The sequence below is a fragment of the Phacochoerus africanus genome, chromosome 13 (genome assembly GCF_016906955.1).
Source record: "Phacochoerus africanus isolate WHEZ1 chromosome 13, ROS_Pafr_v1, whole genome shotgun sequence".
Taxonomy (NCBI): domain Eukaryota; kingdom Metazoa; phylum Chordata; class Mammalia; order Artiodactyla; family Suidae; genus Phacochoerus; species Phacochoerus africanus.
Window position 1 is genome coordinate 7,312,166 of NC_062556.1, and position 26,950 is coordinate 7,339,115.

Here is a 26,950-nt window from a genome sequence, read left to right on the forward strand (position 1 = left end):
CCCAGCCACTCACAGAAGGCGGACTCTGCAGGCACGGGCCCCGCCCCTGAAGCTGCGGCTGCGGCTGCCAGCCGGGTGATTAAGGTATTAGGATAGAGTTACAGCCCCGCCTCTCTGCGGAGGTCGGCCGGAAGTGTTCCGTTCCTCATCCTCCCCGCCACACTTTCGTCCTTTCAGGCCCCGCGCGGAGCAGGAAGGGGAACTTTTTAGCGGCGGACTCTAGCCGGAAGCTGCTTTCCTAGCGGAGGGGCCGGTGGGGGAGGAGCAGGCAGGGTGGAACGTGGGTTGAACGTTGCACTCGTGGTGTGGAGCTCAAGCTGGAACAGGAGTTTGGAGGAAGCTGCTACGAAGAAGTGGAGAGTCCGCTGAGGGTGAAAGAGCAGACGGAATAGTTTCCTTCGGCTGCCGAAGTAAGGAAAAGGGGCAGAGCTGGGCGACCTATGGGATAGTCCGCTCGCCGAAAGGATGGGCTAAGCTGGGGGGGGAAAAGGGTGGGACTAGATTTTGGTGGGAAGGCTTGGTGATTAAGGTATTAGGGTAGAGTTACAGATACGTTTGGACTCAAGAGAGGTAAAAACTGAAGAGAAACCAGAGGTTCCCCCCCCCCCCAAGGAGCATGGAGATGGGGAGAGTTAACAGAACCTTGCGCCTCCTCGGGTTTCCAAGATTGGGTTTCGAAACTGTCGTCTGTTAGTCTGTGATTCAGGACGGCTGAGTTGGGTACCAAATAGATCTGGGCGGCGAAAGCCGATCCCATTCCTCGGTTTCAAGTCTGTTGTGGCCTCACCTTTGACAGTTCGTTTGCTGAGCCCACCTGGTCTTGGAGGGAAAGCTTCAAACAGACGGTTCTCTGGGTTTCCCCATTTTGCACACGGGCTGTGAGTTAAGCTTAATTGTTTATTTCACTATCCCCAGGGCCAGATTTACACTTTCGTTGTGCTGTGACTGGGTCCATACTGGGCTAGTAATTCACACTCAGGCTTCTGGAGCATAGTCGAAGTAATGAAGCAGGGAGAGGTCAGGAAAAAGATGCTGGAGGTGAAATGGAGTAGAGGAGAAGACTGGAAAGCCATTGGTGTCAGTTCAGTGAGCTTTAGGTTATAGCACTACCTTTAGGTTGTACTGAGCTGTTTGGATTTTCCCATGATCAGAGTGAAGTCAGTAGATGATTTTAAGCTGAGCAGCAGCAGACTCCAGACTTGTTTTATAGAAGCATCACTTTGGCAGTGATATAGAGTGAGGATGGGGTGGAAAGAGAGGTGGAGATTTGAGATGCTTCCAAAGAACTATCCATAGAATTTGATGATTTTCACTAAATGATGAAGAGGGAAGTGAAAGAGTAAAGAACCGCTCAAATTTTCTAGTATGTGCGTTTGTAAGAATGGAGGTGCCAAAGTATATATGAAAGAGAAGGAGAGGAGCAGGTGATTTTTGAAGAGAGGACAACGAAAGCAGTCATTTAAGGCCAAATAAAGTTGTAAGAATCACTCCAGGGTTTTGTACATAGGACATAGTAAATCGTATTTGGAAGAACTGAAAAGCCAACCTCTGGTATTTTTAATTAAAGTGAATTTTCTTTTGGGGGTTCTGCATATTCAGGATTTCAACCACCAACCTACCTGTTTTTACCATTGAAATGTTGGATGATGGGATTAGGAGAGCAGATTTGAAGGCTCGTGTTTTACTTAAGAGAAGTTGTAGGGAGGGGCAGAAACCAGATGGAAAAGTTTTCTTAATCCCATCAGAAGCAATTTATTCAAGATACATAGCTTCCCAGCTTTTCTTTTGAGAAAACTGCAGAATGATACAAGATGAGTATTTTCTTTTCTTGTCTTTTTTTTTTTTTTCTTTTTGCCATTTTTTGGGCCGCTCCCGTGGCATATGGAGGTTCCCAGGCTAGGGGTCGAATCGGTGCTGTAGCCACCAGCCTACAGCAACCTCATGGTTCCTAGTCAGATTCGTTAACCACTGAGCCACGATGGGAACTCCACAAGATGAGTATTTTCTGCAAAAAGTATAAAATTAGTTCTAAACAAATAGTAAAGTTTCCTACATGTCAGGTGCTAAGCATTTTACATATGTTATTGCATATAATTCTTTTTTTTTTGTCTTTTTGCCTTTTCTAGGGCTGCTTCCCCGCGGCACATGGAGGTTCCCAGGCTAGGGGTCTAATCCGAGCTGTAGCTGCTGGCCTACGCCAGAGCCACAGCAACGCAGGATCCTGGCTGCGTCATCAACCTGCACTGCAGCTCAAGGCAATGCTGGATCCTTAACCCACTGAGCAAGGCCAGAGATCGAACCCTCAAGCTCATGGTTCCTAGTCGGATTCTTTAACCACTATGCCACGACTGGAACTTCTGCATAATTCTTAGAACAAACTAATTTTACAAGTAAATTTCTGAAACAAAAGCCCATACTTTTAGTCATTCTGGAACTGTAGAAGTGGACTCTTTCCTGTAAATAGAACCAGCCAAAGATAACAAATTGGTGTTGCCTGTGAGCAGCTTAAAAAGAAAACATTAGCACCAAACTTGTTTTTACCCTTTTGGCAGTGGTTTTTTTTTTTTTTAATCTCTTTTATTTATTTTTTTATTATTCAATGAGTTTTATTACATTTATAGTCATACAATGATCATCACAACCCAATTTTATAGCATTGGCAGTGGTTCTTAATTGGGCAAATTTGCCCCCCTTGTGGGCTGGAGTTGGGAAGTTTGGCAGCACCTAGAGATGTGGTCACAACTGAGGGGTGGGTGCTGTTGACATCTAGCAGGTAGAGGTCAGTGATGCTGCTAAACATCCTCTTAATGCACAGGGCAGCCCTGGAAAAGAATTATCTGGTCCAAAGTGTTGATGATCCTGTGGTCGAGAAACCCTGCTTAAGGACTTTTCTTCAGGAATAGCAAATTGGGAAGTTTCCGTCGTGGCTCAGCAGAAACGAATCTGACTAGCATCCACGAGGATGCAGGTTTGATCCCTAGCCTTGCTCAGTGGGTTAAGGATCTGCCTTTGCAGCTCCGACCTCTAGCCTGGAAACCTCTGTATGCCTCGGGTGCAGCCCTAAAATGACCAAAAAGAAAAAGAGGAATAGCAAATTGAGATCCACCAATAACTTTTCTAAAAAACATTTTTTTGGAGTTCCCTTGTTGCTGAGCAGGTTAAGGATCTGATATTGTCCCTGCTGTGGCATGGGTTTGATCTCTGGCCCCAGAACTTCTCCATGCCACAGGCACAAACAAAAAATAAAAAAATAAAAAGGATTTTTATTTCTGAAATTATCCCTTGGCTTGAAGCGTGTGTCAAGTTTACATACCTGAAAGAGAGTAGCGTAACTATTTTCTGAAGTGAATCTGTGAGCCCCAGTTTCCCAGAAGGTGATTATAGAGTCATAGATTCTTACATTTGGGAAAGACTTTGGCTTGAAAGTCTTTTACACTATCCCTGTGAAATGGTGAATCACTCTGCTTAAGTTTTCCTTTATCTGGTTTTCCTTGTATTTTAAATCCATGTCTAAACCAGACTACACTCAAAACACACTCATTACATCTGTAAATTGTACTATGAGGGTGTTTATATTTTCGTTCTGTTACAGATTACTTAATACGGAATAGTATTTTGTTGGCAGCTTTTGAATAGTAGCAATGTTCTCAGTTGGTGTTGTATTGCTGGTAGTTGAAAGCGGTAGGAATTTAGGTGGTTCTTTCGTCGTTTTCAAGTAATGGCACAATGGATATGGGTTTTTTAAAAGACTTTCATAGTATAATGCTTATGTATTTGTTTAAATTGTGCACAAACTAAGAACTTAGGTTTCAAACTCTGGTCAATGTATGTAAATAGTAGCTACCTCTGTTACAAGTTGTGATAAATTTGCTTACATATGAATTAATTGTGAAGACTAAGTCTGTCGCCAGTTTATGACTTCTTCCCACGAATTTGCTAGATTTATAAATAAATTTAGGTATTTTGTTTTACTACAAGATTACAATTTCAGAATGTGTTTAACCTAAGACAAATAGTTCTCAAAATATGCTTAATATATATCTTATAAAGTAGAATAGCTCTTTTTCAAAGTAAATAGGATTTTTATTTAATTGTCTATTGACTTTTTTTTTTCCAGGGTTCATTGAAAAATCCTTAGTGATATTGACATGTTTCAAGTGACATAAATTAGCCAATGACTCGGAATGATGGATTCCCCGAAGATTGGAAATGGTTTGCCAGTGATTGGACCAGGGACTGATATAGGGATATCTCCACTCCACATGGTGGGGTATTTGGGAAAAGTTAGTGAACTTATTTTTTGCCTCAGTGCAAAGTTGGATTTTTTCCCCCTCCTATTTTTAGACTTATATTTGATTTTAATTTTACCAATTAATTTCTAAAAAATTATATCTTCCATGGAAATCTTACAGTAATGGCGAAAGATTATGTTTACCTCTCTATGTTTTATTGATATGTGAAAGTAGAAATAAAACATAGACCTTCTGGTTTACTGTTTAACAATATTGAGCATATTTTCAATGGCAGTTGACATTACTTTATTCCTTGCAAATAAAACTGATGCTATTCTTAACATTTAAATTAATATTTAAAACTAGAATATGTTCTTTTTGGAACAATAGCTATATGTAAAGCTTATATGCATTTCTTTTATTTGCCATCTTTAAGATAATCCTGCCAGAATGCTTCTAGGTGAAAATCGTAAATGTTTTCCTGGTTCCTTTTCCATTTAACTTTTTGTAATTTGATACACTCTAGGAATGTCTATATTTTAATTCACTTTATTTCTCTTTTAGAATTGTGATTCAGCTCAAGTCCCATCAGATGGGTATTGCCCTGCTTGTAGAACGAAGGGAAAGTTAAAAGCCTTGAAGACTTACAGAATTAGTTTTCAAGAATCTGTCTTCTTGTGTGAGGATCTGCAGGTAAAGTACTAATCTTAGATGATATTGACGTTTTAGCCTTTTGCTTTTTCCTTCAGTGTTTAAATTTGTACTCATTTTGTATTTTTTAGACTATGTTTTCAATATATAAATAGTCACAGTCTCTAGATCTGTCTGGCATGCAGTTTTAAAGATTTTCTTTTATTTTTCTGCTTGATTTCCTGAGTTATTGTAGGAAGATGGATGTTTTTGTTATTAGATTTGTGAGAGGAGAAAATATATTCCAAGCTGTTTTTTTAAAAACCTTGTGGAATCCTTTTTATTTGTTGTTACTCTCATCTGTTGGTTTATTAACTTTGGGACTATTTGAAAGGTTATTAATCTCTAAATATTACGTACTTTAGGCTCTGAATATCTTTTAGAATTGCAGTAACATATACCTGCTGATATAGCTTTTACATAAGCGCTTGTTACATTTCCTAATACTCTACATTTTTACAGTACTTGACAACGTACAGAATTCTTACATACATATTTAAATCTCAGAATTTTGCTAGGTAGGGATTCCCATTTTATGAATAAGAAAACAGAAGCAGAGGTTTTCCTAAAGCAGCAGAGCTGTGACTGGAGGACAGTCTTCTAATTTTAGATAAATTTTATTCCATGGATACAGGTTGGGTTCTTAACACGCTGGGCCACAATGGGAACTCCCAGATAAATATTATTCCAGGTAAACCAGCAGTTCATTGGAATCTCTTGTGGTGCTTTTTAAAATTTCTGGATCTCACCTACCTGCTTATTCAGTAGAGTTGGCCCAGAAGTCTGTAGTTTTATAACTTGAGGATGAATCTGATAATCAGCCAACTTTGGAAAATACTAAAGTAAATTACACTGATGGTCGTAGATACTTTTGCTGGTTGTCACTTAAAGAAAATCCCAGGCATGAAGTTCCTGTCATGGCTCAGCGGTTAATGAACCCGACTAGCATCCATTAGGGTGTGGGCTTGATCCCTGGCATCGATCAGTGGGTTGAGGATCCAGCCTGGCTGTGAGCTCTGGTGTAGGTCGCATAAGCGGCTTGGATCCCACGTAACTATGGCTGTGGTGTAGGCTGGCAGCTGCAGCTCCAATTCGACCTCTAACCTGGGAACTTCCATATGCCACGGGTACGGCCCTAAAAAGACAACAACAACAAAAATCCCAGGCATTCTAACAAATAGAAATACATTTCTTTTTGTATTTATTCGCTGATGGTTTTTTTTTTTTGGCCGGGGGTGGGGGTGTTGGGGGGCGGTGTCACCATGCTGGCATTGTTCCAGAGTCCAGGACACAGTGAATAAAACAGAAGTTTCTTGCCTCAAGAAGGCTGTGTTCCAAATTAGGAAAGAAAATAAACAAGTAAGGCATACCTTTTTGTGTGAGGTGATGAAAAGTACTGTGGAGAAAAATAAGGCTACAGGGACTGGAGTGTTAGAATGGGTCATTTGCAATTTTAAACAGAAGGTAGAAGGGACCTCTTCCTTGAGAAGGTTGCATTTCAGCCTAGATCCCAACGAGATGAAGAAGGATGAGCCCTGTGGATAACCGAGGGGAGGATGAGCAGGTACAAGGCCCTGAGAGTGGAAGGCTCCTGTCCTGTCATGTGGTCCTGCAGGGAAACCAGCAGAGCCGGATCTGAGTGAGTGAAGCAGAGGAACAGAAGATGAGTTAGAAAGATGTTGGGGAGGGAGTGGGATCAACTAAAGCCTGGTAGGCTATTTGCTGGCTTTTACTGTGACTGAAATGAGGGAACCGTAGTAGGGGTGTTGGCAGAGGAGTGACATGATCTGATTTTCAGGCTTAAAAAAATATATGTGATGGGCAAGATCTGAAGCAGGGAGGTAGTTGGAAGGCAGCTGTGTTGTGGTGGCCAGGGTGGTGAGGCATGGTTGGATTATCGGTATTCTGATAGCGTCTCAAAGGATTCGCCCCAAGAGTGGGACACACAGTAGGAAAGGGAGAAATTGAGGATGATTGCCTAGATATTGGCTTGAATAATGGGAAGACTAGAGTTGCCATTGCTGGGCTGAGAAAGACTTTGGGAAAGAGAAGATTTGGGGGGAAGACCAGGAGGTCAGGACCAGGTAAGCTGGACATATCTATCTAATATCTGGTTACATGGAACACTTGGATCTGTGTGTCTCGTATTAGGTGGAGACTCAGATTGGAGATAGACATTTGGGAGTCATCAGCATGTAAATAACTGAACCATGAGACTGGTTGTGTCCAGTGGAAAGGGAAGAGTAGGAGAAAGTGTCATGGAATTGCAGGTGATGGTCTCTGTTGCACAAGGGGAGGGCTTGGTTTTAGGAGATTTGATAGCTTCTCTATGATATCAGACTATGCAGAGTTCACTCATTCACTAGATCAGAATAAGGGAGAATTTTGAACACTGGAAAAAGAAAATAAATCTTATCAGTTCTAGAACAAAACATAATATTTATATAATGCATGCATATATTTATACAATACATAATATTTATAACAATAATCTCTTTTGAAAAATACATAATATTTCAGTGGAGTTCTTCAAGCAAGATCTACCAGAGTAGAGAAATCTCTGTTCTCAGGACAGTGGTTTTAGCTATTATGATTAGATACATTTTTTTTCATTTTTAGTTTTTGAAGCATTCTTTTTTTTTTTTTTTTGGTCTTTTCAGGGCTGCACCCATGGCATATGGAAGTTCCCAGGCTAGGGGTCTAATCAGAGCTGTAGCCACTAACCTACACCACAGCCAGAGCAACGCAGGATCCAAGCCGTGTCTGCAACCTACACCACAGCTCATGACAATGCCAGATCCTTAATCCACTGAGGGAGTCCAGGGATCGAACCCACAACCTCATGGTTCCTAGTCAGATTCATTTCTGCTGCGCCACAATGGGAACTCCGAAGCATTCTTTCTCAAGTGATGAGGAAAAAATATATAACTAGGAGTTTCAAATATATACTTTGCAAACGAAAAAAAAAAAATTACAGGGTAATTAATTATCGATCTAGTTTTTAGAAAATGTTCTAATCATCTCTAAGAGCCTGGTGTAGTTTATGAAGTAGATTGGTTTACACCAGGAGTCAGCAAACTCTGTATTACCCACTGGCTAAGAGTGATCTTTGTTTTTAAATAATTCAGAGAAAAATGAAAAAACAGACACTTTTGTGACACATGAAAATTACAAGAATTTCAAACTTCATTGTCCATAAATAAATTTTCAGTCGTTTATATACTGTCTGTGCTGCTTTTACATTGCAGTGCAGGGTTGAGTAGTTATGACGGAGACGCTGACTCAAAAAGCCTAAAATATTTATCTGGACTTCTACAGGTAAAGTTTGCTGATCCCTGGACTATAAGACTTTTGAATGAAATTATTAATTTCTGTAGAGTTCTGCTGTAAACTTGCCGAGTCCGAACATTCTGCTTTCAGTTGTTAAATTGCAAAGCACCACACGGGAAACTCCTTTTAATCAAATACTTAAAATGTGTTTCTTTCTTTGAAAAGAGCCCACTAAGACTCAAAAACTGGCTCAAAGTTAATAACATATTGAAACTTTCAAGTATTTTCATTTTTTTTTTTGTCTTTTTGCTATTTCTTTGGGCTGCTCCCACGGCATATGGAGATTCCCAGGCTAGGGGTCGAATCGGAGCTGTAGCCACTGGCCTACACCAGAGCCACAGCAACACAGGATCCGAGCCGCATCTGCAACCTACACCACAGCTCACGGCAACGCCACATCGTTAACCCACTGAGCAAGAGCAGGAACCGAACCCGCAACCTCATGGTTCCTAGTCGGATTCGTTAACCACTGAGCCACGACAGGAACTCCCAAGTATTTTCAAATGGTAGAAAATTTTAACATTTTCCCCGTTTTTTGAGTAGTTAATCTTTTATTGGAAAACTTACTTACTTGGTTTTTTTTTTTAACATGAAATGTATAATGCAAAGGATTTTAAATCATTAGTGTTATGTCATCAATACATATTTTATTGGTTTTCTTCATTTGTGAAGTGAACATAAGTTATTTTAAAAATTTCCCTTGGACCATACCTTACAGATAATTATCCAAATATAAGATACTTTGGTGTATTTTCCTTGTTCCTATTTGTAGGAATAAAAACAGGAATATATTTATTTAAACCGCTCTAAGGTTCAGACAGCATTAGATTTTAAATGCTTTTAGATGGTTGTGCTAGACTAAAAAGTTAGTGCTCTGTGCTTATATATAAATTTTTTTTGATAACAGGCTGAGAGATTTTATTTTAGTTGTAAAAATGATACATGTTCATTGTAAATAAGATAGGAATTAAAGTCAGGTATAAAGATATAAAAATCCAAAAATATTAATTTATAAAAGGGAAAAATCAGGGCAAGGACAAATTATATTTTAGATTGGCCCTGTGTTGGGAACACAGATTATAGAATGAAAAGTCATTGAAACATCTGCAAATAGTTTCAGGGGCGCCATCCGGGCCCTTTATGGTTTAGTGTTGTTTTTCATTGAGTGAGGGTGCTGGTGGGATGTGCACACTGTGATCTTTTTTCTGCTTGAGAATGGTAAAGAATTTAAACAAAATTTTTGCCTTTAAAAATTTCTTAATTGTTAAAAAACAGCGTAAAAATGGAGTTCCCGTCATGGCTCAGTGGTTAACGAATCCGACTAGGAACCATGAGATTGCGGGTTTGATCCCTGGCCTTGCTCAGTGGGTTAAGGATCTGGCGTTGCCGTGAGCTGTGGTGTAGGCCACAGACACAGCTTGGATCCCTTGTTGCTGTGGCTCTGGCGTAGGCTGGTGATTGGACCTCTAGCCTGGGAACCTCCATATGCCATGGGTGTGGCCCTAGAAAAGGCAAAAAGACCAAAAAAAAAAAAAAACAGCAACATAAAATTTACCATCTTAACCATTTTTAAGTGTGCAGTTTGGGAGCACTTGCTGTATTCACACTGTTGTGCAGCATCTCTCTAAAACTTTTCATCTTGCAAAACAAATTCTGTCTGTACTCACTGAATAACAACTTCTCCTGCCCTGGCAACTACCATTCTCTTTTCTGTCTCTGTGAATTTGACTGGTCTAGATAACCTCCTGTAAGTGGAATCATACAGTATTTGTCTTTTTGTGATTTTACTTGGCATATCCATAGTGTAGCATATTACAAAATTTCCTTTTTAAAGTCTGGGTAATATTCCATTCCGAACCACACTCTGTCCATTTGTTTGTGTACATTTGGGTTACTTCTGCCTCTTGGCTGTTGTGAATAATGCTGCAGTGAATGTGGGTGTGCAGCTATCCTTGAGGTTTTGCTTTTTTAATGCTATATACCTTTTTATGACTTTTTAAATGCAAAATTACTGCTATTGATTTTAGTGTTCTCTGTCTTCTGACATGCAGTAGGATTAAGGAAACAATCTCAAGGTATAAAGTTGAGGGTCAAGCTGTTAGTTGATGGTGTCTGCACAACTAGCTGGTAACACAGAAATCAAGAAGTTGTCCTGTTAAACTAAAGAATTACTTAATAAGTGCAGAGTTCCGAGTCTAGTGTTCACTTGTATAGAAGAAGCTGTATTTAAATGAGAAGATTTAGTGCATTTCGGTTAGTTGTTGCTATGAAATGAATGATCTCAAAACTTGGTGACTGAAAAAAAAAGAGTTTCACTCATAATTCTGCACTTCACATGCTGTTGGCTGAACAACTAAAATGTCCACATGGCTGACAGTGGTGCTGAAAGCATGACTACCAAGAGGTTTGGTCACTAGAAGCCACTGAGGTTACAGTCTACCATACTTGTGTAGAAGAAGGCATATTTTAAATCTACATAGTATGTAGATTTCTTGCATTTGTTTTGTAAAATATTTTGCTAGTCTTCAAACTTAAGGAAAATTCATTGATTATTTTAGTGATTTGTTTACACTTGATACTTGGTTGGAATTATGCTGATGCATGGTAAGATTTGATGAAGTCATTAAAATTCAGCCAGTTTGACTCTCTGACCCAATATATATGTAAAATTGTTATGCTGATGCGTTCCTACGTTAATATTGAGGGGTTTCAATTTTTTAATTTTTTATTACAGTCAATTTAGTGTTGTGCCAATTAATACTGAGTTTCAAAACTAAGAAACGTAGAAATTACTTTATGCAGTTTTTTGTTTGAAAATACTTTCCTGGAGTTCCCGTCGTGGCGCAGTGGTTAACGAAGCCGACGAGGAACCATGAGGTTGCGGGTTCGATCCCTGCCCTTGCTCAATGGGTTAAGGATGGTGTAGGTTGCAGACGTGGCTCGGATCCCGTGTTGCTGTGGCTCTGGCGTAGGCCGGCAGCTATGGCTCTGATTCGACCCCCAGCCTGGGAACCTCCATATGCCGAGGGAGCGGCCCAAGAAATGGCAAAAAGACAAAAAAAAAAAAAAGAAAATACTTTCCTATTTTTTAATGCTTTGCAGTGTACGTACCTGTTCTCCAAAAAATAGTCATCATAAAATGTTGGAATTTTAAAATTCACTCAACATTAGATTTTTTTATTTAATTAAAAAACATGTATGTTTACCTTGTTAGCTTACTCCAGTGTAGCTCAGATTAAGTGCTTCCTTGTTCAAATTAACTAGGAAAAATTATTTTTTGGTGGCCGAATTATTAAGTCATTATCTCTAGTTCTTTCAAATTTAGATGGATAATATTATATAGTCTCTCATGTCAAACTAATGCTAAAATTTTATACATATTTCTCATAACATAGAAACTGTAAACTTTGAGTTTATTTAAATTTTTATAGTTTTCGTTATTTTTTCTTTCTAGTGCATCTATCCCTTGGGCTCTAAATCACTTAATAACGTAATTTCTCCTGATTTGGAAGATTGTCACACTCCAAATAAGCCTCAGAAAAGAAAGATCTTAGAAACCAACTGTAGAGATTCACCTCTTTTAGCAAATTCCAAAAAGACTAAAAATCATATTGGTATCGATGGTGAACAAGTTTTGAAGAGTAAACATAATGAAGAAGAACGTGACGAAACCTCATCAGACGTACCTGGTTTACTACCCGACTGTCAGCAGAATCCTGTTAGGACAGCTGATTCCTTGGAGCAGAATGAGATTTTGGAAGCTGATATTGATGTGGCCACAGAAGAAGATTTTACTGCAGTTGATGCTTCTGCAACTGGAGGGTCTTCCCCTCAGAATGAAGGATGCACATCTGAAGTGGAAATGCCATTGGAGAGCAAACGTACCTCATTTTGCCAGACTTCATGTGTCCAGTGGAAAAACACACATGCTCTCTGTTGGTTAGACTGTATCCTGTCAGCATTGGTGCACTTGGAAGGACTAAAAAATACTGTGACTGACTTGTGCTCTGAAGAGGAATCTGTGTTCAGGCGGTTGTTTACCAGGTATAATCAAGCCAATGAGCTTCTTCACACCAGTCAGTCAGATGGAGTTAAAGGTTAGCAATAACATTTTATTTCTCTTTAAAAAGAGGTTAGCATTGGAGTTCGTGTCACGGCTCAGTGATTAATGAGTCCGACTAGGAACCATGAGGTTGTGGGTTCGATCCCTGCCCTTGATCAGTGGGTTGAGGATCCGGCGTTGCCGTGAGCTGTGGTGTGGGTTGCAGATGTGGCTCGGATCCCGCGTTGCTGTGGCTCTGGCGTAGGCCGGTGGCTACAGCTCTGATTCGACCCCTAGCCTGGGAACCTCCATATGCCGCGGGAGTGGCCCAAGAAATGGCAAAAAGACAAAAAAAAGAAAAAAAAAGAAAAAGAGGTTAGCATTGAGTTTTGTCTCAGCACATGGAAAAGATGCCATCAGTAGCCTCTGTTTTATGTAGAGACCTGGGAGCAAGAGCTAACACCATCAAGTTACATTATCTTGACTGCTCAAAAGGCAGTCTTTTTCAAAAATTAGGAGGAAGGAGTAAAGACGCTGTGGCTGTATGTTTGCTGTCAGGGTGGTGATGGTCAGCATAGAGTACATCCAAATAAAATTGTAAGTTTTTGAATTGCCATAAGGCAGAATAAAGAAGTAAATACCTATCACCTATAATCCCACAACTCCCTCGAAGTGTATTTTCACAATGAGAGGTGTATTTTTGTTTAATTTTCTAAGAAATAGAATACCAATGAATCCACCTCCAGCCCAAGATAAATTAAAATATTTCCGTTGACTTAAATCTACCTGTATATTCCTCCCATCCCATCTTCCACCTTCCTTCAAAGGTAGTCGTTATCCTGAAATGTGTTTTATCAATTCTTTTGTTAATAGTTTTCACTGCGTAGGTATGGCTAAAGTGTATTGCCTAATTTAATTTGTTTTGAACTTTATAAAAAAGATATTGTACCATATTTTTTCTGGGGATCTTTTTTTCTTTTTATATTTGTAGTTCATTGTTTTTCATTGCTATATAATATTTCCAGTTCATAAATGCATCAGTGTATTTATTCATTGATCTGACATTGGGGTTTTTTTGCCATTATAAATACTGCTGCAGTGACTGTTCTTGGGCAAGTCTCCTGGGGCAGAGAGAGTTTCCCGTGGATTTATCATAGGATGGGCCCTGATTACTGATGATGGTTACTTGTTTTCCAAAGTGGTTGTGCCAGTCAGTATTCCATTAGCAATGCAGAAGTGATCTTCCTAATCCTTATTTCTTCCCTTGGTTATTTTCACACTTGGAAATTTTGTGGTTTGAATGATATTAAATGGTCCCTGGTCTTGATTTGCCTTGCCCAGCTTTTAAAGAGGTTGAACAGCTCTTCATATGTAGATTGAGCCTCTGTTCCTTCTGTGAAGTGCCTGTGTCTTATCCCTGTTTGTTCTTTTGTCACATTCTTAGGGATTTCCATGAGTTTTTAGTGTTTGTTGTTGTATTTGTCAGATAAATTGCTAAATCTCCCAATTTCTATCTTATATTTTTAACTTTTTAAAAAGTATCTTTGATGTGTAAAAATCGTAATCTTTCCTTTTGTTATGTTTGTGGCTTTAAAAAGAAATGTTTCCTTTCTCCAAAATCAGAAAATCCTTCACCTTTATTTTCACTGATAAGTCATAGAGTTTTGCTTTTTATGTTGAAATTCTTAATTCAGACCCCTAGGCTGGGAACCTCCATATGCCATGGGTGCAGCCCTAGAAAAGACAAAAAAAAAAAAGAAAAAGAAATTCTTAATTCAGCTGGAGGTAATTTTTGTTTGTGGTGTGTGGTAAAGGTTTGTTTTTTTCCCCATTGCACAATCAGTTTTTCTAGCTCCGCCTTATTCCTCAGTTGGTCTGCCATGGCACCTTTGTCATATAACATTCTGTATATGAATGCAACTTCCTTCACTCTCAATTTTGTTTTTTTGGTCACTTTATCTGTCCCTTTACCAATACCACACAATTTTAATTTTTATGGCTTTTTTGGGTCTTGGTATCTGGTAGGGAAATAATCCTTACCTGTATGCAGTTTGACTTCAGTCGTGTAGTATTTTTTATTAATACTGTACAGTTTCCCCATTGTTAACTATTCAGACTAATTACCATTTTTTTTGCTATTGTATATAAATACTATGGCAAATATCCATGTATCTTTGACTCCATTTCTGATTATACCCTAGAAGGAATGCTAAAATATGAGTGTAAAGAATCTTTCTGAATGGCTTTCCAGAAGGATTATACCAACATAATAATCCCATTTTCACATGTAGAAGTAAACATTCCGGAACACTCTAATCATCTTTGGGTGGAAACCTTTAAAAAGGTATCATTTTGTTAGATAAAAAATATTTTGCTTCAGTTTGAGTTTCTTTGAGATTGAATTCTTTTTCTTTGCAATTTCTAAAAGACAGTTTCTCAGAAGCATTTTTGCTTTTGCCTTTTCTCTTTATTCCTGTTTTGTATAGTTACAGAAACCCCAGTACTATGTAGGTGATAGTTGTTTGATTGTTGTAGGAGAACATACCTCAAGTTTTGACTTAAATATTGAATTAATTTTAATTTTTTGTCTAAGTATTACTTTTTTCCAGAGTAATTGTTTTTATAATATAGTTGTAATTACATTTGTTTGAGCTGCATTACTTTGAATTGAAGTTTTCCCTTTCTTTCAGCATGGTTAAATAAAAAAAAAAAAATTCTGGTTAATGCTTACTTCATATTACAGAGGACTCCAGATGTTTTCCTGGTGAAACATATGAGCAGAGTGTGATCAGGCAGTAAAAAGTGTAAAATAGGTCTTTTCACTCTGTGTGGCTTATGAGTCAGTTGCGTATGGAGGCTTTTATTCAAAATAATTTTCTTATTAATCTTGGGTGGGTTTTCGGTCACAGTAATGCCATTTTGAGGTGTTTTACCTTAAATGATAAAAAAAAAAATGTGCCCAAAGATGTTTATCATGATAGTATTTATAATAGCGAAAAAAGAAGCAACTTAAGTGTCCAGCAGTAACGAGTGGGTACTAAAACTATGGTTTAGCTGGAGTATATATAACTAGCCTGCACAGTTTTAGTGGAAGCAAATTTGTATGAAAAAAGCAGAATGTGGAGTTGTATGAGGAGGAGGATGTCGTTGAAGACCCTTCGCCCCAGCCCACCGCCAAAAAAGACGTAGAAGGAGGAGAACATACCAAATGTTAATTTGGAAAATAATCGTAACTTAATTAAGGCTCCTTATGAATTTATGTGCTCCTATGATCTACTTAAGCGCAGTGAAAGAGTAAATGTTGTCTGTAGCTCAAGTAATAGTTCCATGTAAAAAGACAGCTTCAGCCCTTTCAGAGATAAGCAGGATATCTGAAAACGTAGCTCTCTAGCCAAGCCTGTGATTCTTTGGATGAGAATGGCTTTTGCTGCGGTTTTACTCAGGCGGGATGGTGTGTTGACCCAGGCAGTCGGCCTAATGATATTGTGCTGTTAACACATAATTGAGGGAATATGCAGTACACCGCAGAGGGAGGAAGAAGAATGAAGGAATTTCGTGTTTTCCATTTTATCTCTGCAAAGTTTGTTGACTCTGGTAAACTTTCATTTTTGGTAATGTCTTAATTGTGGAAAGATATATGTTGATGAGACTGATAATGTTCTGTATTGTATTACTAGGCGGAGAGTGTAAAAAACTTCATTCAGAAATATTTCCGAAGATAGAGACCTGTCTGAATGAAGTCAGAGATGAAATTTTTATTAGGCTTCAACCTCAGTTGAGATGCACATTAGGTAAGTAATTTGTGGAATTTAATTGTATTACTCATCTATCATAAAGAAGTAAGTTACATCATAAGGAAATATAATAGTGTTTTATTTCTTGGGATGATCAGATCCTTGGAAGAGAGAGTCTGGGGGTCTCACTTAGGAATCTCTCTGTAACAAAAATCGTTTGTGGACGGAGCTCTTGCGCAAGTACACAGGCATGTGCATCACTCCCACAGAGTGGATGCGGGTCTCAGAACCGGGGAACTACTCAGGGGTACGCCCTTGCTTCCTTTCCCAGTACTTTCCCCAGTAGACTTACTTGAGCTTTTTCAACCTTGACTATGCATTAAAAAAGCACCTAGGGTTGGAATTCCCATCATGGCGCAGTGGGAACTGATCCAACTAGGAACCATGAGGTTGTGGGTTTGATCCCTGGCGTCGTTCGGTAGGTTAAGGATCGGGCATTGCCGTGAGCTGTGGTGTAGGCCAGCAGCTACAGCTCTGATTCAACCCCTAACCTGGGAACCTCCATATGTCTCGGGTGCAGCCCTAAAAAGACAATAGATAAACAAACAAACAATAAAAAAAGCACCTAGGAAATACAAGTGCTAGGGGCCTACGAGAATCTTAGGGAGGGAGTTCAAGTATCAGTAACTTTTAGAAGCCCCTGCATGATTCTTATGGGTGGACAGGGTTGAGAATCTCTGGCCTAAACCAGCCATAGTAATTCTGTTTCCCCTGCCAGGAGTTGGTTAGAGAGTGGACATACTGTACAGTTTTAGCCAATGGAATATGAGGAGAAATAGGTTGATGACCTTTTGGGAAAGTTTTCTTACCTTTAAAAAGGGCACAAGAATGAGACCTGCTTTGTCGTCTGTGATTTAATTGGCTTTTGGCCTCTATGACCAGAGTGGAGTAAGGGTAGTAGAGTCTCCAGGTCTTTATAAATTTTTTTAGAATTGCACAAAGGAGCTGGCAGCGATTTTTTTCGAGGGCGTCTTTCTGTTTTCTCTTTTTCCTTGTATTAATATTGTGTTATTGTACCAGAATATATGATACCCCTATTTAGTATGATACCCACATTAAACCATGTAGAATATCAGTGCCTTCAAGTTTGTCTCTCAATAAGAGACGTTCATTTTGCTAGACGCAGATAGTATACCTGGAAGCGCTGTCTTTTTTGCATGGTAGTATCCTATTTCTTTGTCCCACAGTTCTGTCCCCTAGTTTTACTCTTTTGTTTTTCATGAACTCCTAAATGTATAAGCTTTCTCTGTTCTTGTAATAATAAAGTGATTTTCCATATGCCAGACCTTCGGCATTGCCTTCTGTGGGCCTAAAGTACTATTCTGATTTATCATCAGTTGCAATCTCAGATGGAGTAAATATCCTTTTTTCCTTGTGATCAAAATATGATTCACATAGAGTAAAATCTTTTTCAAAGGTGTGCACTTGTGTTACCATTACCACTGTCAAGATAAAGAATAGTACTGTCACCATGAAAATGTTCCCCAGGCTCCTTTGTAGTCACCCCCTCTCCTTACCCCAACCACTGATCTGTTGGGTGGATACTCATTTCAAAGGAGACTTTTTTGTAGGCTTGCCAGAGTATAGACTGAGGGGCTCCCGTGTTGCATTTTGCAGGTATCATTTCCCTCCTATAGTGACCCTAGATGTCTTATTCAAGTTTCCTACCGCAGTTCCCAATTAAAGAGTGGTTTCTCCCCCAGTCCGAATCACCACCCTTCTTATCTCTGCTACTTATATTTGGAACAAGGTTGCCTCTTGCTCCATTTGCCACCTTGAGCCTGGTTTTCTGTGTAGCAGAGAAGGGATTTTTAAATTTGGAGCACTTGTAGCAGTTGGGCAAGCCTGCAGCTCTTGAGTGCAGTAGAGTCCTCTCATTTGTGTTTGTACTACTCAGTCAGCAGTGAGAGGTGCTGTGTTAGAGCTCAAGATCTTATTAATGAAGTCCAATCTTTGCTTCAGGGAGCACTTTAAAGTCTTAAAGTGGATGTGTCCTCATTCTGAATATTAATGTATATTTTAAAATACTAAAAAAGAGAAGTAGGAGTTCCCGTCGTGGCTCAGTGGTTAACGAATCCGTCTAAGAACCATGAGATTTTGGGTTCGATCCCTGGCCTTGCTCAGTGGGTTAAGGATCCGGCATTGCCGTGAGCTGTGGTGTAGGTTATAGATGTGGCTCAGATCTGGCGTTGCTGTGGCTCTGGCGTAGGCTTGGCAGCTACAGCTCTGATTGGACCCCTAGCCTGGGAACCTCCATATGCCATGGGTGCAGCCCTAGAAAAGGCAAAAAGACACACATACACACACACATTAAAAAAAAAAAAAAAAAAAGGAAAGAAAGAGAAGTAGAATCTATACTGACCCAGAGAGTTGGTTGAATCTTTAAAATCAGCCAGCCACTTTATCATTTTGATTATAGGGTTTATTTGTTTGTTGTCTTTTGTCTTTTTAGGGCTAAACCTGAGGCATACGGAGGTTCCCAGGCTAGGGGTTGAATCGGAGCTGTAGCTGCCAACCTACACCACAGCCACAGCAACGCCGGATCCTTAACCCACTGATTGAGGCCAGGGATTGAACCCACATCCTCATGGATCTTAGTCCGGTTTGTTAACCACTGAACCACGGTGGGAACTGCTTGATTATTGTTTTTAAAAAACACTTTGTAAACTCTCCTCTCTGCTCTCCCTCCCACTAGTTTAGGAAATAGAACATTACTGAAAACAGCTGAAGCCCTTTTTGTACTCTTCCCTAATTCTTCCTTAGCTCCCTACAAAGGTAACTACTGTCTTCAATTTGGTGTTTTCTTTGCCTCTTACAGGTATATTTCTTTTTTTCTTTTTTTAAGGAAAAACCTAGTATTGGTATGGTTTCTACTTAGTTATGTAAGTGTACAGTAGTACCAATGTAAGGATAGACAGAGCTATAGAACAGAATAGAAAGTCCAAATCAGAGCCCTCCCCTCTGGGCTACTTCATAGCTGTGATGGAGCGATGCAGATAGGTGGGGAAGGGAAGTGCTGTCCCTTGAATCGTCTTGGGGCAGTGCGTTCCTGAGACAGGGGTGGGGATTGGATCCCTGGTTCCTATCACATTTGAAAGAAACTTCAGCACGTTTAAAGACATAAACATGAAAAGCAAAGTTGTAAAACTTGGAAAGAAAATGTAGGTTTTATTTTACTACTCAGTGGGGAGAAATTTCATAAAAGAAGAGGTTGGTAAATGTTATTACATTAAAGTGTAAAACTTCTGAGCAACAATAGAACAAAGAAATGATATCCAGGATATCTTAGGAAGAACTCATACATCAATTTTTTAAAAAAGAAAAACTGATAGAAAAGTGGCCAGAGACATTAGCGAGCAATGAACAGAAGCAAAAACTTAAATAGCTAGGCAGTAAGGAGTCACTGAAAGATTTGCATCCTGGTAAATGGAGGTATTTTAGGGAAATATCCAAACTAGGGTACAAATATTCTCCATCTTTCAATGGTCTGACTTTTTTTTTTTTTTTTTTGTCGTTTTAGGCCTGCACTCGCAGCATATGGAGATTCCCATTCTAGGGGTCAAATCAGAGCTACAGCTGCTGGCCTACACCACAGCCACAGCAACCTGGGATCTGCGCTACACCACAGCTCTCGGCAACACCAGATCCTTAACGCACTGAGCAAAGCCAGGGATTGAACCTGTGTCCTCAAGGATGCTAGTCAGATTCGTTTCCTCTGAGCCACGACGGGAACTCCAGTGGTCTGTCTTTCAATTTTTCAAGTTTACAGTGGTGTGAAAGTGATAAGAGCGTTCAGTAGATACTGCCCTTCAGACTTTGACTCTGGGTCTTTTCCTGGGCCAGCACTAAGCTGTGTGGTACTCACTTGTGATTCTGGGCACTGGACACAGCTCCCGTCAGCCCCGAGATCACGAGGGGAAACAACCCTATACACTTACAGCCATTCTGGACCAGCCCACCATTCTGTTTTTACTTTCAGTGTAGTAGTTAATCAATTATGTGAGACATGCACATCACTTTATTATCAAACAGGCTCTGTATTAGGTTATTTTGCCCACCTGCAGGCTAACGTACATGTTCTGAGCACATTGAAGGTAGTCCAGGCTAAGCCATGATGTTCACCAGGGTAGGTGTATTAACTGCATTTTTGACTTAACAATATTTTCAACTTACGAAGTAAAGGTTTATTGGGACATAACCCTGTCACAAGGTGAGGAAGATCTGTAGTTGTGTAAAAGTTGAGGTTAAGATATTAGAGGCAAAGAAACCATTTAATAATTTAAGCAAGAGATCACAAAAATTAGAAATAGACATTGGTATTATATATTCTCTAGTAGGATGCTTTATACCCACAAAACTCATAATCAAAGGAAAAATAGTTAAGATCAGTTTTGGAGCTTTGTAAATTACCTAAAATGATCTGTAATCATGTAACTTATTTGTGTTTTAAGCTCTTTCTTACTTTGATTCATTGAGAACTTTGTGTTTTTAGACCTGAAAGAGTCTATGCTGTCATTGCTGAAATATAAATCATTTACTTTTTTTTTTGTCTTTTTGCCTTTACTTGGGCTGCTCCCTCGGCATATGGAGGTTCCCAGGCTAGGGGTCTAATCGAAGCTGTTGCCGCAGGCCTACGCCACAGCCACAGCAACGCAGGATCCGAGCAGTGTCTGTGACCTACACTGCAGCTAACGCAACGCCGGATCCTTAACCCACTGAGCAAGGCCAGGGTTCGAGCCCGCAACCTCATGGTTCCTAGTTGGATTCGTTAACCACTGAGCCACGATGGGAACTCCTAAATCATTTTTCACTTAATATTTAGTTGCAGTAGAGGAGTTCTCCTGTGGCACAGCAGGTTAAGGATCCGGCATTGTCAAACCGCTGTGGCGTGGGTTTGATCCCTGGCCTGGGAACTTTTGCATGCCATAGGCACAGCCAAAAAATTTTTTTTCGGTAACAGAGGAGTAAGCATTTAAAGGCTGATAACTAATTATAGACTCATGTTATACTACACACTGTTTATGCTCATGGTGTTGAATATGTTCATTTTTAGGAGATTTTGCATTTCTTTTTTAAATTTTTAATTAATTAATTTTAAATGAATTTTATTACATTTATGGTTGTACAGTGATCGTCACAACCAAATGTTATAGCATTTCCATCCCAAACCCCTAGTGCTTCTCCCCACTCCCCAACCTGTCTCATTTGGAAACCATAAGTTTTTCAAAGTCTGTGAGTCAGTATTTGTTCTGCAAAGAAGTTCATTGTGTCCTTTTTTTAGATTCACATGTAAGTGATAGCATTTGATGTTGGTGTCTCATTGTCTGACTGACCTCACTTAGCATGGTAATTTCTAGGTCCGTCCGTGTTGCTGCAAATGCTGTTCTTTCTTTCCTTTTAATGGCTGAGCAATATCTCATGGTTTATATGTACCACATCTTCTTGATCCACTCCTCTGTTGATGGACATTTAGGTTGTTTCCATGTCTAGGCTATTGTATATAGTGCTGCAGTGAACATTGGAGTACATGTGTCTTTTTGAGTCATGGTTTTTTCTGGATAGATGCCCAGGAGTGGGATTGCTGGATCTAATGGTAGTTCTATTTTTAGTTTTCTGAGGAATCTCCATACTGTTTTCCACAGTGGTTGCACCAGTTTACTTTCCCACCAACAGTGTAATAGAGTTCCCTTTTCTCCACATCCTCTCTAGCATTTATTGTTTATAGACTTTTTGATGATGGTACCTCATCGTGGTTTTGATTTCCACTTCTCTAATAATGAGTGATGTTGAACATCTTTTCATGTGTTTTTGGCCACCTGTATGTCTTCTTGGGAGAATTGTCTGTTTAGATCTTCTGCCCATTTTTTGATGGGGTTGTTCATTTTTTTGGTATTGAGCTGCTAAAGGTGTTGATTTTATATTTCTGTTTACAAAAATTTTTTTTCTTTTTTTTTTGTCTTTTTGTCTTTTGAGGGCCGCACCCACAGCATATGGGGGTTCCCAGGTTAGGGGTCTAATTGTAGCTGTTGCTGCTGGCCTACACCACAGCCGCAGCAACACCAGATCCAAGCTGTGTCTGCAACCTACACCACAGCTCATGGCAATGCTGGATCCTTAAACCGCTGTGCAAGGCCAGAGATCAAACCTACAACCTCATGATTCCTAGTTGGATTCGTTTCCGCTGCACCACGATGGGAACTCCTACAAAAATATTTTGATTTTATGTTTTTGTACAAAAATAAGAGCGGGACTGTACCACAAAGGTGACTAATAAGTAGCCTTTGTGACCACTGATATTTATAGGGTACGCTCAGGCAGTAAGACCTACGGTTCTGCCTTTTGGTCCTGCCAAGGTGACTCTTCCTGGCGGTGTTCCAGACAGCTGCAGTTCCAGGCAGGGGGAGAACTGAGCTGTGGAAGCGATCCTGTCCCAGGGGAGGGGCAGGTGGAAGGACTGAGATTCTCTCCAGGGCCAGATCAGGAAGGCAGCATCTAAGCTCCCAGGGGACAGGAGGACAGGAAGGAGACAGGCCTGTGGAGGGTGAATGGAAGAGGCTCTAAATCCTCCTACTCATTACTTGTTTGCTGGTCTCTAAGTTGGAAGACAGGATTCACAGTTCGATTTTTTTGTTTCAGTGACAACAAAATTCAGGTCTTCCTTAGCCTTAAGTTGAAGCTTAATCTTTTTTTTTTTTTTTTTGTCTTTTTGCTATTTCTTTGGGTCGCTCCCACGGCATATGGAGGTTCCCAGGCTAGGGGTCTAACAGGAGCTGTAGCCACCAGCCTACGCCAGAGCCACAGCAACGCAGGATCTGAGCCGCGTCTGCAACCTACACCACAGCTCACGGCAACGCCGGAACGTTAACCCACTGAGCAAGGGCAGGGACCGAACCCGCAACCTCATGGTTCCTAGTCGGATTCGTTAACCACTGCACCACGACGGGAACTCCGAAGCTTAATCTTAATTGTTAGAAGATTAAGAAGAGTAGTAGGCGAGGAGTCAGGGGGTTGGCCTCTGGTCCTCCAGCCCTGGCGTGTCTTGCCCGCTCCACGTGGGAACAGGAGCGTCAGGACAGGGAGGGCTTTTACTTGGCTTTGTCCAACTGTGATTCTTCTGCAGGGTTTCACCAGTGCTATTATGTTTAGTATCTGCACCAAAGAAATCTGTACATCTTTTTGTTTTGTTTTTATAATACTCTAGGGCTATTACAGTTCTGAGGATTTTTTTTCCCCTGAGAAAAGCTAAAAAGATCTGAAGAAATAGTTGAGTCTTTTGTATCTTTTGTCTTAAGAAGCTTTCATAAATGTCCACCAAGACTAAAGAAAGATAGTGTTAATTAAGTCTTATGATGGACATTTTAAGAAAAATGCTTCAAAAACTTCCTTGCCCAGCTGTGAATAACTTCCTCTGTCATATTATATGCTCACATATATTCGTACTATGAATGCAGTGAGAAAAATTCATAATTTGGGTTTACTTTTTTCAGCTAATTATAAGCAATAATTTTTTTTTCTTTAAGGTGACATGGAAAGCCCTGTGTTTGCGTTTCCTCTTCTCTTAAAAATAGAACCTGACATCGAAAGGCTCTTCACATATTCTTTTTCTTGGAATTTTGAATGTTCACACTGTGGACACAAGTATCAAAACAGGTTAGTTTTTTTCCTTATTTTTTTATTTTTTAAAATTATAGTTGATTTACAGCGTTGTGGCAATTTCTGCTTTACAGCAAAGTGACCCAGCCATATATCCATGTATATATATATCCATATATACGGATATATATATCCATATATACATATATACACACATTCCTTTTTTTTATATTGTCTTCTATCATGTTCTAAGCCAAGAGATTGGACATAGTTCCCTGAGCTGTACAGCAGGACCTCATTGCTTATTCATTCTAAACGTAATAGTTTGCATCTACTAACCCCAAACTCCCCATCCATCTCTCTCCCTCCTCCTCCCTCTTGGCAACCATTAGTCTGTTCTCTGTGTCTGTAAGTCTGAAACAGGTTAATTTTTCTCTTTTTTTAAAACCAGTTTATTCTAGTGAAAATGGTTCCAAAAAAAAAAAAAAGAAAATGGTTCCAAGTCATAAAATTTGAAGAAAACTTGCTTCCACTTGTAGCACTGCTATCTCCCTGGTTTTTTCTTCTACCCTTAATAAAATTTCCCACCACATATTAAAGTCTCTCCACTCCTAAGATTAAAAATTTGAGGCCCATAAACAGCAATTTGCTTGCTTCTTCAAACTGGAAGATTTGGAAAAAAAACAAAACAAAACAGCAACCAACCATAGTTTGATAAATTCCTAGAAGGAATTGTCTTAAGAACTTCTTTAGTGGGAAGTGGGGACAAAGGAGAAAGTCGCACTTTCCCCTGGATTCCCTGCTGAATAAGAATACCTCTTGGAATTCTTTGAAAAACGATGTGTTTTGTTTGCTTGTTTTGAACATCATGGAAACTTGACTTAGACTCCCCGAGTCGGGCAGCCATTCTCACAGGTAACTTTCGCTTTCCCGTTCCTTCCCTCAGTCCCATGAAAGACCAGCTACCTCCAGAGCCCTTCTCCACGTGAGCTGTCTCAGCCATACTTTCTACTTCCCGGTGCCTCTAGGTGAGGATCACAGGGGTCCTGACTGCTGTTCAGGGCCCTGAGATTGGTACTTGGGAGGACGCAGGGAGAAGAAAGAAGCTGCAAATTTATTTTGCTTCCATACACCTATCACATAAATAAGGAGAGAAACTAGATTTTAGAAGAGGAGAGAAACTTCGTCAGACATGACACCCTCACTTTGTCCATACATGAGAAAGTTGCTGGCTGGCTGGCATCTAAAAGATGACCAAACTGGAGTTTTCCTGTGGCACAGCAGGCTAAGGATCTGGACTTGTCCACTCATGTCCTTGCTGTGGTGTGGGTTTGATCCGTGGCCGGCTCGGATCTGGCATTGCTATGGCTGTGGTGTAGGCCAGCAAGCTGCAGCTTGCATTTGACCACTAGCCTGGGAACTTCCGTTTGCCACAGGTGTGGCCAAGAAAGAAAAAAAAAGATGACCAAACTGGTTCTCTTGGTCATTTATTCAAGTTGCTATAATAGAGATACATCATTTCTTCTTCCCTTAAATTTACCTATTTGGAGTCTCTCAAAGTTATTAAACGAAAGTATAAGAGAAAAATTACTTTAGGTATTTATTATCTAAGACTTTTTTTTAAGGTATTTAGGGATCAGTTGAGGAGAGGTGAGTCTCAGAGAATCCTCTAGGGAATCCAGGCTACAAAACCAAGAAACATTTGTTTTTTTACCACTTAAGCTTTAAAGTAAGTACTAGAACAGAATAAGAATTAGCATTTCATTAATACCGAGGACTTAAATAATTTTAGTCATGGTCTTTGTGCGAGTGAGCATGAGGACAAATAGTTGCTTCTAGGTCTTTTGTTATCGATTTCAATAACTTACCTGTTTTTCTTCTCATTTGATGAATATGGAAACTGAAACTTGACGGAAGTTAAATTGATGCCCAAGTGACACCCTAGTAAATGGCAAGATTCAGGCTTAGGTTTTCCATTCTCTGAGACGTTCCATGTGCACTGTGGTATGCTGCCTAATCACCACCTGGATTTTAAATAATATAAATAACGTAAACAAGGCTGATGATTAAAATCAGCTTAATTATAGCTTTTCCAAAATCTCATCTTATTGTTTGACAGCTTTTCATTGAGCATTTCCTGCATGCCAGGAACTTAACAGAAATAATCTTTATCCTGGCCAAAATCAGACTAGTTAGTTAGGGAGATAATATATAAACAGAGGGTCGGTGGCTTCGTTATTTAATAACCAACCACTTGGATTTGCTTTTTTTTTTTAATTCTTTGTTCTAAAAATAAAAGTACTTACAGAGGAAAAGCTAAAATGAAGTAACATTACATTAAAACTTACTTTTACTTGAGTCTGATGGAAGAATTTCCAGCAAACTCATTCATTTTTGTGCTGCTGTTTTTAGTGCTGCAGTTGAAGAGCTTGTACTTGCTTTAGAAGATATACACATTCTGGAGGTAGTTAAAAACGTGGTCTTTGGAGTTAGACTCCATGGATTCGTATCTTCAGGCTGTCATTTATCATCCGATGTACACTCTGTGTCTCACTTTCCTCATCTGTAAAATGGCAGTAAGAATCCGGTCTGCCGCTTTGATTTGTTTGGCAGACAAGTCTTTAGCACAGTATCTTCTTGCACATAGTAAGTGCTCAGAAGGGTTAGCCGTTATGTGGAGCCTCAACACTTATTTGCTGAGATAAAGTTCCTTTTACTAACTAAGAAATAGGTGGCTTTACTTAACATTGATCTCTGAGAACTAAGAATTTAGCAGAAATATGCTAGTGCATTTGTTGATGGCTTTATGTAGCTTTGCTTTTAAAGTGTTAGCTTACTGGAGAACTGATCTATTTTTAACAGCCTTGCTTATCTCACTTATGATTTGTCAATATTTGTTATTGTTTAGAAAAGAAGCTAGTGTCCCTTAGCTAATAAATGTTCTTTTGAAGATATTAAAGTGAACCTGTTTGAGGTGCGGTGTCCTTCTCTAAAGATTGTTTTTTTAGATTCCTATTACTATCAAGTATCAAGGCTAAAGTGCAAATCTAGAGCTTGTGGAAACTGTGAAAACAATTCGCTCACATCTGATGTTCCAGTATTTAAGGTTCAAGATAATTAAGTTGTCTCTCTTCTCGATTATATATATTTGGAAGTGCCCCTTTTCTTTTGGTTGTCAGTTAATGGATAGCCACATTGTGAGTTTTTTGAGCAAGGGGTGAGCTCTTAATAAACTTGAAAACCCTGGAGTTCCCGTTGTGGTGCAGCAG

General features: G+C 39.6%; 1 protein-coding gene across 1 annotated transcript in view; it reads left to right on the top strand.

Moving 5' to 3' along the window:
• Positions 1–217: 217 nt before the first annotated feature.
• The window catches only part of USPL1 (ubiquitin specific peptidase like 1), a 40,039-nt gene continuing 13,306 nt past the window's right edge, over positions 218–26,950 (top strand). The window contains exons 1-6 of the mRNA XM_047756003.1: positions 218–410; positions 4,118–4,283; positions 4,797–4,925; positions 11,707–12,349; positions 15,972–16,085; positions 23,609–23,738. Coding sequence (XP_047611959.1) covers positions 4,185–4,283; positions 4,797–4,925; positions 11,707–12,349; positions 15,972–16,085; positions 23,609–23,738 — 1,115 coding nt within the window. The 5' untranslated portion in view covers positions 218–410; positions 4,118–4,184. The remainder of the gene's footprint in view (positions 411–4,117; positions 4,284–4,796; positions 4,926–11,706; positions 12,350–15,971; positions 16,086–23,608; positions 23,739–26,950) is intronic.